General features: G+C 35.0%; 1 protein-coding gene across 1 annotated transcript in view; it reads right to left on the bottom strand.

The window, feature by feature from the left end:
• Positions 1–16,224, bottom strand: part of LOC136825780 (glucose dehydrogenase [FAD, quinone]-like) — a 144,005-nt gene that overhangs the window by 50,164 nt on the left and 77,617 nt on the right. The window contains exon 5 of the mRNA XM_067082646.1: positions 13,545–13,560. Within this exon, the coding sequence (XP_066938747.1) occupies positions 13,545–13,560 (16 nt within the window). The remainder of the gene's footprint in view (positions 1–13,544; positions 13,561–16,224) is intronic.

The following is a 16,224-nucleotide window of genomic DNA, read 5'->3' as shown; positions in this document are numbered from 1 at the left end:
GAACCAACCATCTAAAAAATCTGATTCATCTTTTCACCTGCACTAACATTTTTATTACACCTGAGAACTAACACATTTCTCACCCTTTCACTTCTTATACAACATCCATGTGTATAAACCATTTCTCAACAGCTTCAACAGTTTTTTTGTACATGTACATTCAGCATCATCACTACAATTCCTTTGCCATTTCAATTCTTTCCCAAACAATTCAATTCTTTCTAAACTTTTTGTGAGTTCTTTTTACTATCACCAATGAACTTTGAAGCATAAAATATCAACCACTCGAATCTATGCACCGCTTATTTGCTTATCTCACAACTGTGTGTGTGTGTATATATACACACACACACATAAATATATATATACGTACATAATACACACACACATATATATATATATATATACATACAATATACATACATACATACATATATATATGTGTATATATTTATATACTATATTTATATATATATTTATATATATATATATATATATATATATATATATATATGTACATATATATTCTTCTTCTTCTTCTTTTAAAGTGCTTTTCCCATTTTTTGTATGGGGTAAGCATGATGCCTTATTTTGAAGGACTTTGATTTTGGCTTTGGGAGTGAGGCCGTAGTCTCGATCGGCTGCCCTGCCTGACATCTTAGACCCCATTGGCGCAAAGTACATGTATCGTGCCAAATCACCAGCTCCCTTTCTCCCAAGCGAGGAGGATTGAGCGGTTGGGTCGACAGTTCGAGACGTGTGAGGTGTCTGTTATGTTTTCAGAAGATGTTGGGTGGCTTTGTTTGTGTGTTTATGTGTCTGTAACTTACCCATTTGCTTTTAGCAAACCTGTCCGTTGATTACATACATAATCCCAGGTGTCCACGGATAGCAAAGTATCACCTCTCTGACCGGTCGGCATAGTTTGAAACCACAGACCTCTATGAGTCTGAAGCTGCTATCTACTGACACAGCCATCAGGGCTCTTTTATATATATATATATATATATATATATATATATATATATATACATATATATATATATATATATATATATATATATAAACATCAGTATGCGATGCAAAGATAAAGCTGACTGGACCATAACAGCACAGGAGAGTGCAGGATGTTAAGCAGAAAAGAGCATAGTGAAAAATATGGTTATTTATTGTTTTCAGGCAAGAGGTCAGCGAGGTCAAACATGATCAAGCAGTGGTCGAAATTACTCCACAAGAGAGAACTTACGATCTCGGAAAAAAACTTGCTTTACGTTTTTACTTGGAAAAGTAAAAACTAGTTCTCTACACATAACCAGCGTTTCGAGGAATGGGTTTTCAGCAGAGCTGATGAACAGTTGCTACTATAATCGTAACCAAAGGACTGAAACTGAAATAAAAAACTTTTGCCTTCCCATGGCAGAACCCTTCACATATGAGGTGTGAGTCTCTCTCTCTCTCTCTCTCTCTCTCTCTCTCTCTCTCTCTCTCTCTCTCTCTCTCTCTCTCTCTCTCTCTCTCTCTCTCTCTCTAATATAAATACAACATATTTATAGTGTTGTACAGTATATATAAGTTTAATATATATATAAAACGATATTTGAAATAAGTGCTCATTTTCTCTACATCTGTGATTCTATTTTCTTCTATTACATTACATATATATATATATATATATACAATAATATATATATATATATATATATATATATATATACACACACATATATACAAGTATATATATATATATATATATATATATATATATATATATATATATATATATAAATATACATGTATAATGTGTATATATATACAATAAATATATTTATATATATACAGATATATATATATATATATATATATATACTGTATATATAAATATTGTATATGCAAGCGTACATACAAGTGATAGGTTGCCCAAGGAAATCATAATTGTGGCATAATATTCCCGAGAGTGAGAGGAACCATCTATTTAAATTCCCCTTTCAAATTGTAAGGTTATTAAAAACACCTGTTTAATATACGAGCGAACCGACTAACTGAATATGCTATACCGTCCTGTTCATGCACAAAGGCTGTACTGTTTTTAAAACTTGAAATATGCTAAAAATAATTGGTAACGTTAATTTTCAGAGAAGTCAAAAATTTTATTGTATTTTTATATTTCTCAAACATACATACGAAGGTTAAGACGTATGAATATACATGAAAATTAACAGACTTACAGTTGCACAGACAAAAAAGAAAAACTAATGAGGAAAATCACTTGCACTTAATTGGACTTCTTTCAAGCATTTATAAATATGATGCAATAAAAACATTAATTTTTTTTCAGTTATTTTTTAATCGTAAGCAAAACATCCTCTGATTAACTGATCTAAGCCATATAGAATATATTAGTATCTGTATCAGTAATGTCAGGAATTAATCTGTGGCATGAGAAAAAATACGCATGCATAATATGATTATATACTGTATAATATATATATATATATATATATATATATATATATATATATATATATATATATATGTATATACTGTATATAAACAAATATTAAGTCACAAATTTCGTTTAATATTAAATTAATAATTATACCTAGGGAATAACTCACACCCGAAGGGAATTATGATTGTTAAGTGCTTCGTCACCAGTGGGATTCAAACCGCTGCCTGATGTGCAGCGACTTATGACCCCTGAAGCACTTTTAAGTTATAATTACCCTTGGGTATAAGTTATTCTCGAAGCATAAGGAACTGGATATAAACGATATTTGCGGCATACAATTTTCGAATATAAAAAATTTTACTGAATATATATGCACAGTTCAGCTTGTTTCCTCATGTTCAAAAATCCCAGTGTTAATATTAACACCACGCTTAAGCTTCGGTGATATCGGAAATGACAGATTTGGTTTCCCACTTTGCACGACCTATACCAAAAGATACAAGTAAAACAACAATTGCCCCAAAAATTCCCAAAAAATGTTTGACAATTTACGTCATCTGGTTGGCCTTTGTTGGCCTACGACCCTACGCCACAACATCAAGCCACAAAATCAAGTCTGATATAACACGTTACTCAATTACCTTTGTCAAGCCTATGGACCCATTTTCGTTTTAGTGAACACTGGTTGCGAGCCAGGTTTTTTCGGTGATTGCGAAAAAAGTAGCCTATCCAGCAGCTCTCTCTGCAGGCCTTTCCCTTTCGGAGAGAGAGAGAGAGAGAGAGAGAGAGAGAGAGAGAGAGAGAGAGAGAGAGAGAGACAGAGAATGTTTGGGGGAATTTTTCACCAATAGTTGCAGGCTCTCTATAGCTGCTAAAGATGAGAGAGAGAGAGAGAGAGAGAGAGAGAGAGAGAGAGAGAGAGAGAGAGAGAGAGAGAGAGAGAGAGATGTACAGGGGGGGGATTTTTTCACCACTAGCTGCAAGCCTCCTATAGTTGCTAAAGATTGCTCTCCTTACCTTTCGTACTTTTACTAAAGCCAATCATCTGTTAACTTATTTGCCATTTATACATATCAATGACTGCGCGTCAACAAAAAACATCGATGCGTAAGTGGAATTTCATAAGTAATCTCGATGCAATTTGTTTGTTGTAGTTCCGGTATTAAGATTTCTCTCTCTTTTCCTCTTGCACATATATATGTATTTACGGTACCAGCAGTGTTTCGGTCACAAATACGCCTTTCTCTTCATGGTTTTTGCCATAAATAAATGTTACTCGTTAGTATTCAAAACTTCTATGAGTGGAGATGCCCCGAAACTTTCATTTACCGTAATTACCGTAACATGCTACGCAATTTATTCATTCACCTGGCTGTCGTTACAGATCTAACGATGACTGACTTACTCCTGTTAATCTAAATACACAAGGACATTACACACTTATAAGTGGTACACTTTAATTGTAAATTACTGACGCATCAGGTTAGTGCTGAAGGTCACAAGCAAAATGGTTACAAAGGCCACCAAAGTCATTGCATCACTTCGTAATGGTACTATTATTCTAACAGCTTACTACATTATTCAAGTGACAATTAAAAAAACAGTTAAGTCTATATCAGAAGAATTTCATACATACAACAAATATGTGCCAATTTCTACTAGTTTCTCAACTGTGGAGGCTATTTTTTTTTCTTTACAATAGTGACGTTGATGTTAAACGATGTCGCTATTAAAAGCAAAACAGTGCGTGACTGCCAAACTGGACTAATAAATGATTTTTACCAATATTTGGTCCTTCTTGAAAAGATAAGCAATCAGGAATCATCACACACGTACATACATATACATTACACACACACCTATATACTGTAGCATATATATATATATATATATATATATATATATATATATATATATATATGTGTGTGTGTGTGTAATATAAAAGTATAACATATATATATATATATATATATATATATATATATATATATATATATATATATATATATATATAATAACAGATAACTAAAACCACCTTTATACTGGTAAAACTCTTGATCATACAAATAAATTCATATTAGTTTCTACAAACCCTGTGAAAAAAGGTACAATAGGACCAATACTAATGAAAACAGAATTATAAGGGAGGCCATTTAAGTGTTCAAAGATGGTTAGTGACTGAGACAAAAACATCTAACGAAAATTCTCCAGTTCTGGGATTCGAATCTTACTGCTCATTTGTGTTTAGATCTTCTTCAGGTCACAGAACACCCCGTTACCAACAAATGAATTTCAGCACAATTTAGGCATTATATTTTGTAAACACTGGAATAAGTTGTTTCTTGATTGAATATAAGCTAAAACAAGCTCTGATTGCACTTAACAGTCAAAAAATTAATTTAAAAATTATATTGAATTTTTGATAATCCCATCATTGCTCTGATTCGTTACGTTTTGGTAACAGGGACATCAAGCTCTGGTTCATAGATTTTAGAATTACTGGACTTGCAAAAGTCAACAATCTCGGCGTCAAATACGTAATTCTAATGGACACTCGTTTTTGTACAGTAACCACGCCTAATAGCTGTTTCCAATAATTTGGGTAGGTCATTGTTACTACTGTATTTCTATAACTAAATACCACATCAAATGAAATGCGAAAAACAATATGCTTCAGTGAATAACGAACACCATTCATACTGAAAAATAAATACTGACCAGTCTGTTTGCCTCCTGTTACTTAGCGTAATTCTAATTATACCACAAACATTTCATCGACGTACCTGAATAGCTCTTGTTTGGAGTAAATAAAAATCGGCATTAACTTGAATAAAAAAAAGCAAATAAGACAAAAGCGTGAGACATTTAATTGAGGGTAATGATTTTCCTCAGAAATCTTGTTCAGTTAACGTTACACAAAGCATTACTGGGATACTCATCTCATTAACTTAACTGATAACAAGATCGGCTTTCGAAATAATGGTTGATAGCACTTAAATTTATGATAAAAAAATATCAAAGAACGAGTGCTCTCTCTCTCTCTCTCTCGATTTCCTCTAGGGCATTAATACCAAGCTATTAGTTATTACTCAACATGCATTTTGGTAACATATCCTATCACTAAGTATCTTTTTCTACCAAGTTTCCATTTATCTGATTGTGTGTATATATGATTGTATATGTATATATATATATATATATATATATATATATATATATATATATATATATATATATATATATATATATATATATATATATATATATACAAAATCATCAATGAAGGGCAGAGGACACACAGATATACAAGCTGACTTTTTCAAACGTTGGAATAGGTCAGCTATCTGTGATCTATGCCCCTGATGATTTTAAGTATGGATTGACTCCTGACTCCTCACATATATATATATATATATATATATATATATATATATATATATATATATATATATATATATATATATATATATATGTATATATATACATATATACACACATACATATATATATATATATATATATATATGCCAGAGAGAGGAAAACCATGGAAAAGGGAAAATACCTGATTCCTGTGCTCTCAGGCTGGCCACTAAGTTAGTAGACAGCTGGAACAGGGACTGGCGAATTAAAGATTCATTATCCTCTACAGCATCAATATCAAAATATGAAAGGAAAAAATGACTTGTGAGTGTCATTATAATTTAATACGTATTGCCAGTTTTAATTATACGACTGAACTAAATTTGGGCTGTTTTGCCTCTAGGTGTCTATACCATGAGAAAAGGTATACTTATCAACGTCTTGGTTTCTGTTATATTTTGTTAGCTTTGTTGAGTTGACCAATGTAATATGTAACTGCCAGTGTCAATAACTTTAAGTTAACCAATGCCCTAGAATAAAATGTTGAAATTTACGACAGATGAAAGCAAGTATGTGCTCACAGGAGTTAGTGTTATCATTATTATTGTCATCATTACCGACACTGTCACAACTGCAACTAACAGGAAAGGAACAGTGAATCAAACCACAATTCGCTAAATATGCACAGGACTATTATGTTGAAAATGGTTAAATATTAGTAGCATAAGTACGTATCCTCACGGAGGTTTGATTACTCTTCTCTATTATGCAATATCATTATATTAATTAATAAATCTATATGAAAAAATATTACAACCGCATGTCTCCCCATTGATTTTACCTTGGCATGTACTCATAATAGATTTTTAATATGTAGCAGTGAAAGTATTCTTAACCTTTCTAACGTCATTGAAGGATGTTTAGGGGAAAATATTGATGCACAGTAAGCAAAACCAGTTTCATTTACATATTTCCTGTCGTTTGACGTACCGATAAACATAACTTTTTGATTGCAATGTGAGCCACTGATGACTGCTTTTAGTTTAACTTTATATATATAACAAAGTGTAAGTATGAACCTTTTATATATATATATATATATATATATATATATATATATATATATATATATATATATATATATATATATATATATATATGGATTATATGGATGTATGTATGTATGTTTCAGCATAACTCTGAAACAATGAAGCAATTTCGACCAAACTTGGTAAACATATGACTTACTATCTGGAAAAGAATACTGTGGGGGTAAGACATCATCAGCACCAAAGGATACCAAAGGGGGTGGGGGGGGGGAGAGGCTTCCCTGAAGCAGGCTAGCTTGCTGCCGTAGACTTAGTAACTAAATAAGCTGCAGAGGAGTTTATCAACCTCCAATTCCAGCAACTGAGGAAAACGAAAAAATTAAAGTCGCAGAAACCTTGGGGCTGCGTTCTTACTGAAAGGAAGAAGTATGTGCTCTGGGTGGGTTCTATGCTTTGAGTTTTTACCGTGCAATGCCTGGGACGTTAACTAGTATGTATGTATGTGTGTATATATATACATACTGTATATATACATATATATATACAGTATACAGTATATATATACATATATTCGGTTATCTGCTTCCCTCATTTATAATTTTTTTTAAATTCAGTACCCAGCCGGTAAGTAAATCAACGCTATGTTAGTAATAACATTTTAGCAACTTATTTCCGCGGTTCACATAATTTCGTTTAGGACTTTAAAACACAATACACGGCATAACTCCATTTTTAGAAATCTCTCTCTCTCTCTCTCTCCCAAGATGAAAAATCTCCTTACAGATGACATCTTCATTCGGTCTTATTCCTCGTGGTATCCGTTACAAAATTTGAACAAAGGGAAGAAGATATAAGTGACGCCTTTCGCCCCATAAAAAAGGAAGGTGAAAAGGAAATGCGTATTTAATTTGAGAATCCATACATGTAAGAAATGGAAATTCTTCTGTTAGGCGTAAGAACTGGAAATTCCTCTGTAAGGCATAAAAATGAAAGGCCAAAAATTACAAAATCGAGAGAAAAAAAATGGTGAAAAAATAGCACAAAAATAAATTACGATGGAATCGACCCACAAAAAAAAGAAAACGCAACGACAAAAAGAGAGCATTGCCTAATATAAGAAGTAAAAGCAACCGACAAAAACATTCCCTTACAGAAAAAAATGAAAGAAAAACTCACCCCCCAAAAAAGTGAGATATGCATTTCTTCTTGGCCGTCGCTGACCCCAAAAGGAATGGCATGGGTACGTACATTTTTCAGTAAATCTTTGTTATCTTTGTGGAGTCATCAGTACGGTTTTCTGGATGTGACAAAAGAATTGAATCTTCCAACTTATGAAAGCAGAGCTTTCATTATCATTAACTATCATAACGCAATTGCAAAGTTGCTCTTTTTATATACATGTTCAAGACTTGGGTGTCTCCACGAGGGAGAGGTGAAATAAAAAGCGCCGAATTACAGAGTAACAGTATAAGTTTGAGTACAGGTAAAATCTAGTCATATGATCTGAACTAAGTACAGGGAAACGACAGATTTTATCAGGTCAAATTTGCCATCACCGGTATAATGACATACGCAAGACACATGTACCTAGTATACACCCACAAAAACACACAATATATATATATACAGAAATATGTATACATAATATATATATATATATATATATATATATATATATATATATATATATATATATATATATATATATACTTTCCCTAATGTCTGTTTCATGTATGGAAGTGAATGGGGGTTAGGGGTACTGTACAGCTACATTCTACAGCTCCACGCTAGAATGCATCTTACTACCCGTCACTTTGTTAATAAACTTTTTGTTTTGGTTTTTATCTCCTCCATGGGTCCTAGTTTGTGTTACGAGTTACTCCAGAAGTAAGAGCACGTGCGTAGGGTCAGCTCACTCTACTATATCCAGCAATTGTAAGGCTAGTCTTAATTCCAGACTCAAAGTCGAATATCACCATGATTTTTTTTTAATACCGTACTTCCTTCACTTCAAATGACCTCGTCACACCAAAGCGATGTGTATTAATAAAAAAAATTACAGGCAAATACGTAGAGCACTTGTAAAAACATTTATGATCGAAATATTAATTGCCTATGGACATGATTTTGCCACAAAATAAGCAAACGAGGAATTGCAAAAAATAAAATGAACAATTTTCCAACAACGAGAATATGCATTTACTGACAAGTAGTTTTTCTGTCAATTTCGATGTGTGCAAAGTGCATCAAAATGATCTCTCCTAATATTGACAGCTCTGAGTAGGACTGAACGGTCCTCTAACTAATGTGCCCGTAGGGAGCTAGCTGGTGCTGTCAGTGCACGTCACGTGGTGCACAGTTCGCACTACATAAAGGATGTTTGCAGCCTTGCTTTGGGTCTAGCTGCACGCACTTTTTAGCCGTTTATTTTACCTCCATTCTCATTTCCTTTCTTCAGTTTTGCTATCCAACCTCTATCTTATTATTATTACTTCCTTGTGCAACTATGGGGTTTTCTCTCATTACCAGTGCCCTAGTGTTTAGCTTGACAGCCTAAATTTCTGAAAATCACATCACATTCAATATCCTACCTTTTTCTATGTGGGCCTATTGCTGACACCATACCGTCTCTCTCTATGTGACACAAGGCTTTTGGGCGTCCTGTATATATGAATCTTTTACTGATGCTACACCTCTCACAGGATAGGAGCCGGTGTCCAATAAACAAGCCTCTCAAAAGGTACAATTCATTTCAGTTCGATTCAATTTTCTCTCTCTCTCTCTCTTCTCGAAAGGAGAAAAGAACGCTACATGATAATACAGGCAAGGAAACAGATAGAAGGAGTTACCGAAAACATCATGGGAGCTAAAAAAATATCAGAAAGAGCAAGCAGAGGGTAGATTAATGTACCCAAAACTATACCAGGAAGAATTAAAGGAAAGCATAGGACATTAATCCACCGCACCAGCATCGATAATGCAGCGTCTATTCAATCTTTACCAGCTCATCTATGAGAACATATCAAAGTGAGCGTAGATGTGTGTTTAAAGAATAAGCTCGACAAATATCTAGATGCATCCCAGACCATCCAAGATTGGAAGATGCAAAATACGGAAGATGCATTAGCAATTCTCTGGTAGACATCAGAGGTGCACCTCACTGAGGACCTGGAGCCTTGAACAAACTGTAAGGATGCATGGGACTTTCTCTCTCTCTCTCTCTCTCTCTCTCTCTCTCTCTCTCTCTCTCTCTCTCTCACTAAATGGATACTGTTTTTCTCCATTACATATTTCCTCTCCCATCGCCCATAAACAATATAGACCTTGTTTTTGTATGTCTTTGCGATGAACAAGGATTTTTTAGTGTCTAACTTTCTCTCAGCAGTCCCTGTCATCCGTGCGGATCATCCCTCTCATTCCTCGGAATTACATCTGGAATGCTTTTTACGCAAGTTGACCATTAAACTCGTTCTTATTCGGCGTTTCAATCGTATAATTCCTGCACCGCCAATCCAGTTTGAAAAGAAATCAACCTTGAAGTACAAACAATTGTGAAACAGTTTTGTGTTCGATAATTTACTAACGTGTATGAAAAATATTTCGTCACTGTGAACAATAACTACGTATGAAAGTATTAGTCCTCAGGAAAAAAAAAACATATTTATGAGGAAAGTATTAACTTATTATGAAAGAATATTAGAAAATCAAACCAGTCTATTACAAACAAGTCAAAAATGTGCCAAAGTTTCTTCGGCGCAATCGAGTTTTCTGTACAGTCGCTACAGCGTATAATCAAGGCCGCCGAAAACAGATCTATCTTTTGGTGGTCTCGGTATAATGCTGTATGATCCGCGGCCCATGAAACTTTAACCACGGGCCTATATCGTTTCCAGAAGCACGATCATTGCTCACTTTAACCTTAAATAAAAAAAAAAAAACTACTGAGGCCAGAGGGCTGTAATTTGGTATTTTTGATGATTAGAGGGTGGATGATCAACATACCAATTTCATCCTTCTAGCGTCAGTAGTTTTTAAGATCTGTGGGCAGACAGAAAAAAGTGTGGACAGAAAAAAGTGCGGACAGAAAAAGTGCGGACAGAAGAAAGTGTGGACAGAAAAAGTGCGGACAGAAAAAAAGCGGACAGAAAAAAGTGTGGACAGAATAAAGTCCAGACGGACAGACAAAGCCGGCAAAATAGTTTTCTTTTACAGAAAACTAAAAATCTTCAACAAGCGAACTCGAATAACAAAGTTGAACAGGTAACTGACTAAAGGTAACATGGAAAATACACTTGTATTTTGTGCAAGGGATAGTTCAGATTTCAAATACGGTTGAAATATGACATCATTCGTAAATAAACACTAACGTCGAATAAAAACTAATTATAATAAAACATACAGCCACTATAATACCCATAAAATTGATGATAGATACAATACGTATGGTATTCGTAAAAAAATAAGACAAAAAAATTCCTAACTCTCTAAGGCCTTGAATAATATTAGTCCATTAAAAGATAAGTGAAATTCTGTGTGTGGAAAATATTATTACAGAAGCAGGTATTTGAAGAATCCACACTGGTGGAACAATGACTTCACTCAAAGCGGTAAAAATAAAATAGAATTTATTATCGAGTTCCACACTTTACCTCATTTTCGTAAATTTAACCCTTTGTCGGCGTAAAAGAATGATAAAAATCAAAAATGATAAACACATGCTGATATAAACATTAATAATTTCCGTATGTACAGATACATCGGAGCATATGTATCAGCAATCGTAGTCTTATTTACAAAGATTTAACGTGCTTTTCATTGAGAAAAATTTTGTTAAGAATAATAAGCAAACTTCATACTTCAAATATACAGTAACATAAGAGTAAATTTGTATTTGTTACTTTGCCAATTACAAACGCAAATTCCTAAAAAGCTCAGATTATCAGCTTTGCTTGAATTCATCTCTGCATAATTAAATAATTTACTCTTCTTCAGAACTGTTTTCTTTTTATCTTAACTGAAACCCTGTGGCTTAATCTTTCCGTTTAAAACTACATCTTAATCTCACGTGTAATTTTTTTTCGGAATGTATTTTTACCCCCCTTTTTTCGGAGACCGGTGGCCACGTTTGGATGGCAAGGACTTGCTTCGCAAAGATGCATGCTGGTATGTTCTTAAAAAATGACACTGAAATTTCCTATGAATCGTTTTAAATGCTCTCTCGCCAACTGACAAAACGTGATTGTATGGCTTTGGCTTTAACTTATCCCACTATTAGTCATCATCCTATTCTTTATTAGTAATTCAAGCTTTGCCCCAAGTTTTCGAACATTTTGAAGGTCAAGATCTGCATTTTATTTTTTTTGCACCTCTTTTTCTAGAGCATTAGATGTCTCTCTCTCTCTCTCTCTCTCTCTCTCTCTCTCTCTCTCTCTCTCTCTCTCTCTCTCTCTCTCTCTCTCTCTCTCTACAACAGTATTCAACTTCAAGAATACGTATCTTCCCATTTAACTAACAGTTACTCCTATTTCTGAGTGTTAATGCCAATTCGAGCTTTGAAAATACAAATAGAATGAAATAGTTCACTAAAAAAAATCTGAAGATGATGGCACAGATATAGAACAAGAGAATAAATTAGGCCTACCTTGTTATTACTTAAGCAAAAGAAAAAATAATAAAACGAACTAAGACAAAGTAGGCCAGCAGATGCCAAATGCATTAATTTCAAAATGTCCGCTTTATAACAATTAGGAAACCCGAAAAGAAAATTAGAAAATATGCACTCACTTGATCTTTGCGAACGTGCTTGTTTTGATTCCAAGTTATAGCGGTTTTCTATTTTTTTTGGGGTGGGGGGTGGGGTGGGGGGGTTTCAGACTATCAAAGATATACTCCTGACATCACATAATGGCGCTAACGCTACAGACGTCGTTAAAGCTGATGTAAAAACCAGCGTGGTCTGGAGGCTTTACAGCCATACAACAGGCACTACAGACTTTCGTTCAATAGTAAAAACGAGAAGCAACAACCTGCGGATTATTATTATTTACGGATGCCTGGTTTTTGCTTGGTCCACTTTAGTGGTAGACAAGGAAGATCGTGTTTGTCCGTTTTTTTTCGCTCCTAGTACTTTTACTCGTTGCACGTAACGTCGTTGAAAGTGTGCGAGGGGTTCCTTGTTCCGCAAAACTGACATAAAAGTCGTAGGACTACGGCGAAATAAAAAAATGGGAAAAAAGTGGCAGGGTGAAAATCCATGGGTAATGTTTCCAAACCCGTTTATCTGACGGAGAATGCTTCATAGTAGCTAAGGTTACCAAGTGAGATCAGGTTTTGTGTACTACTTTTTTTTTCGTGGAATAATTAACTTTCATAAAGGACCATCGAAACAGTTCTTTAATTAAAGAAAAGTTAGCAAAGGTCATCGACTCTGATAATGATATGGATAACCCATGAACTAGAGATGGAATGACGACCTCAGATATAAAAGTAAGGTGATTATAGTCATTCATTGCATATTTTCAGGGTAGTCATGTGCAACATACATACACACATACATACATACACACATCCGTACATAAATATATACATACATAATCCGTACATAGACATATACATACATACAAACATCCGTACATAAATATATACTTACATACATACATAATACGCGTTGCTCATTTAAATTAAACTGGTTGCTACGTTATACTTTTATATTTTTTCTTTTGAATACTGCTTCCTCACAGTAGATGTGTATTAAGACGTGCATAAGACATGCGTACGTGTATGTCAAATATACACACCAAGACTTAACGTTCCTAGAGAGAGAGAGAGAGAGAGAGAGAGAGAGAGAGAGAGAGAGAGCTAAAATATGTGAACAGAATAATGTTTTTAAGCGGGGAAAGAAATTCCAGAGATAAACTAATGTACAGTTACTTCTAACGCGGAGGAGGAGGAGGAGGAGGAGGAGGAGGAGGAGGAGGAGGAGGAGGAGGAGGGTGGAATCAGAAAGGTGATGGCATTCGGAAGGAGCTGGTACTGGCGACGGGGCATGGGCACCCTAACGGGGATCCTGATGAATGTCGGCATAATGGGGGTGGCGTCAGATGCGTTTACCTCATGATGAGCTCACTAGCGACCGACCTTGTCGGCTGCCTTGAGAAACATGAGCCAAAGAAAAGTAGGGCGACCTGGCTTCCCGACTGGATGGTGGGCCGTCTCATGTAATACAGGAGTCTCGTTGGAACTGTAGGAAGTTACGTTGGTAACCCTAGTAAATGCAATGGTTCACAAAGACTTGGCAATGAATTGATGAGCTTGCGCGCTGTTACGCATACATGCGTAAATGTACACATGAATAAATCATAAACACTAATTTTGATAACTGTATAGAAATTCAATTTAACAAGGATTGGATTCATTCAGAAGAAAGATTTGGAGCTTTGTGAAACAAATGACATCTATTGTACTTCTGGAAACAAACGTGACTGAAAACGTAATCAAATTCATACTTGCATTTGATAGATTAATGACCAGAACTACAAGAAAAGGTTGGGAACTGGTCAACAAACCTGAGTCATCTAAAACTTCCCATTCGAAGTTATTGAGGAATGTGCTTATCTTCGAAAATGGCCATGCAAGAGTAGTCGAATTCCTGGCTTATCGGCCCATGCAGATACGAGGTTTCGAACGAGCTATGCCAACTGAAGTGTACAATCATTACATTGTTCTCTTATCATGAAAAGAATTTTACAGATTACTGCAAACACAAAAGTAATAGCGCCGCTTGTTACACGAAGACGTTTTTAAAAAAACCAAATACCTTTTAATGTTCTTGCTACCTCCCGGTGCCACTGGCATCAGCGAATCAAAAATTTTCGATGGGGAAATAGTAAGCGTTGACTATGTCATAGCCTGGCTAAGTAACTTGTCTAAAAATTAAAATGTTGTGCTTAAAGTCAATGATGAGGGTATTAACAACTCTGAAAATGATTGACGAACTACCGATGTTGATGAAAGAAGCAGACAAAATTGCTATTGCATCTAGAACTACCATGTAATCGGGTCCCTGGAAAAAAAATTTTCTTTATTGTAAAATAAAAAGTAAAAGTCACAAGTACGTGCGTGGATATGTCCATTTTCGCGCGTATGTGATAAAGGGAAAAGAGCAAATATCTTAGTTTTTAACCCTAAAGCTATGATATCTTTGAGTCTCTTTAAGCCTTTAACCGTATTTCTGCAAGTAAAACAACAGTTCCTGAGATTCGATCTTTGAGTCTCGTTAAGCCTTTAACCGTATTTCTGGAAGTAAAACAACAGTTCCTGAGATTCGATCATGTAGGATTAACAAATCTGGACATGGCAGATATAAGTTATGCCTTAAATAAAAAAAAAAAAGAGAATTGGCCAAACGCAGGTACAAACTCCCTAGAGAGACTGGAGCTTGATTGTGAGGAGGCGATTGGTCTCGGTTGCAATCAAGAGAAAGCTTATACGAAACGGAACTTGTCGCACACACAAAAAAAGGAACCTTATTAATGCTATTCCTGAGAGCGAGAGAATTCTCCAGGCTAGGGGCAAGGAATGTCGGTGAAGGGAACCAATACTGGCGGGGTGGGGTGGTGGTGGTGGTGGTGGGGGCGGTCTCAGAGATGATGAGAGCCATACCCACCTTGCTCTAACAGAAACACTGGGAATTTTTAGCGCGGCTGGAAGCTAACGCACCCTCTTTAAGTTTTAGCTATAGTTGTTTTTGCAATTAACAACTGACTGTTATTCAACAATGAAAATTACCACCGTTAAGTATCATGGTGTGTAGTGCAGTTTGCGAATCTAACAAACACTTACATACATATGAGTATGTGTAAATATGTGCACTAATACGTACATACCGTATAGTGTAAATATTTACATACACTTATTTACACTATATGCATGCATACAGTGTACATATTTACACATACACATGCATATATGTACACTGTATGCTTACAAGTATAACACATAAGCCAACCAAGCATACATGAAGTTGTGTTCCCACCTAACCATTCAAGCGAAATATCTACAAACTAGACTGTCCAAGTGATTTTTCATTATGACTATACGAGTCGTATAATATCTAAATCTCCACCAGCCAGGTTTCATTCCTGCCTGTTAGTTTTTATTAAGATGAAAAATGATTGTCTAGGCAGAGGAATTAGGTGGCGAAAAAAAAAAAAATTAAATTCTCTTGGTTTATAACTGTTCATGATGTACAACGAGAAGAAAAGCAAAATCGGTAAGACTCATTATGGAAAAGGTTACTATAATAGTGGGCTTCAAGATATTATACAACAACTGGTCTAGTAGGTGCGGCTCGAGTCACGTGTCATT

Source organism: Macrobrachium rosenbergii, chromosome 3 (genome assembly GCF_040412425.1).
Source record: "Macrobrachium rosenbergii isolate ZJJX-2024 chromosome 3, ASM4041242v1, whole genome shotgun sequence".
NCBI classification, from domain to species: domain Eukaryota; kingdom Metazoa; phylum Arthropoda; class Malacostraca; order Decapoda; family Palaemonidae; genus Macrobrachium; species Macrobrachium rosenbergii.
The sequence above is the reverse complement of the archived record's forward strand: the minus strand, read 5'-3'. Positions and strand labels throughout refer to the sequence as shown.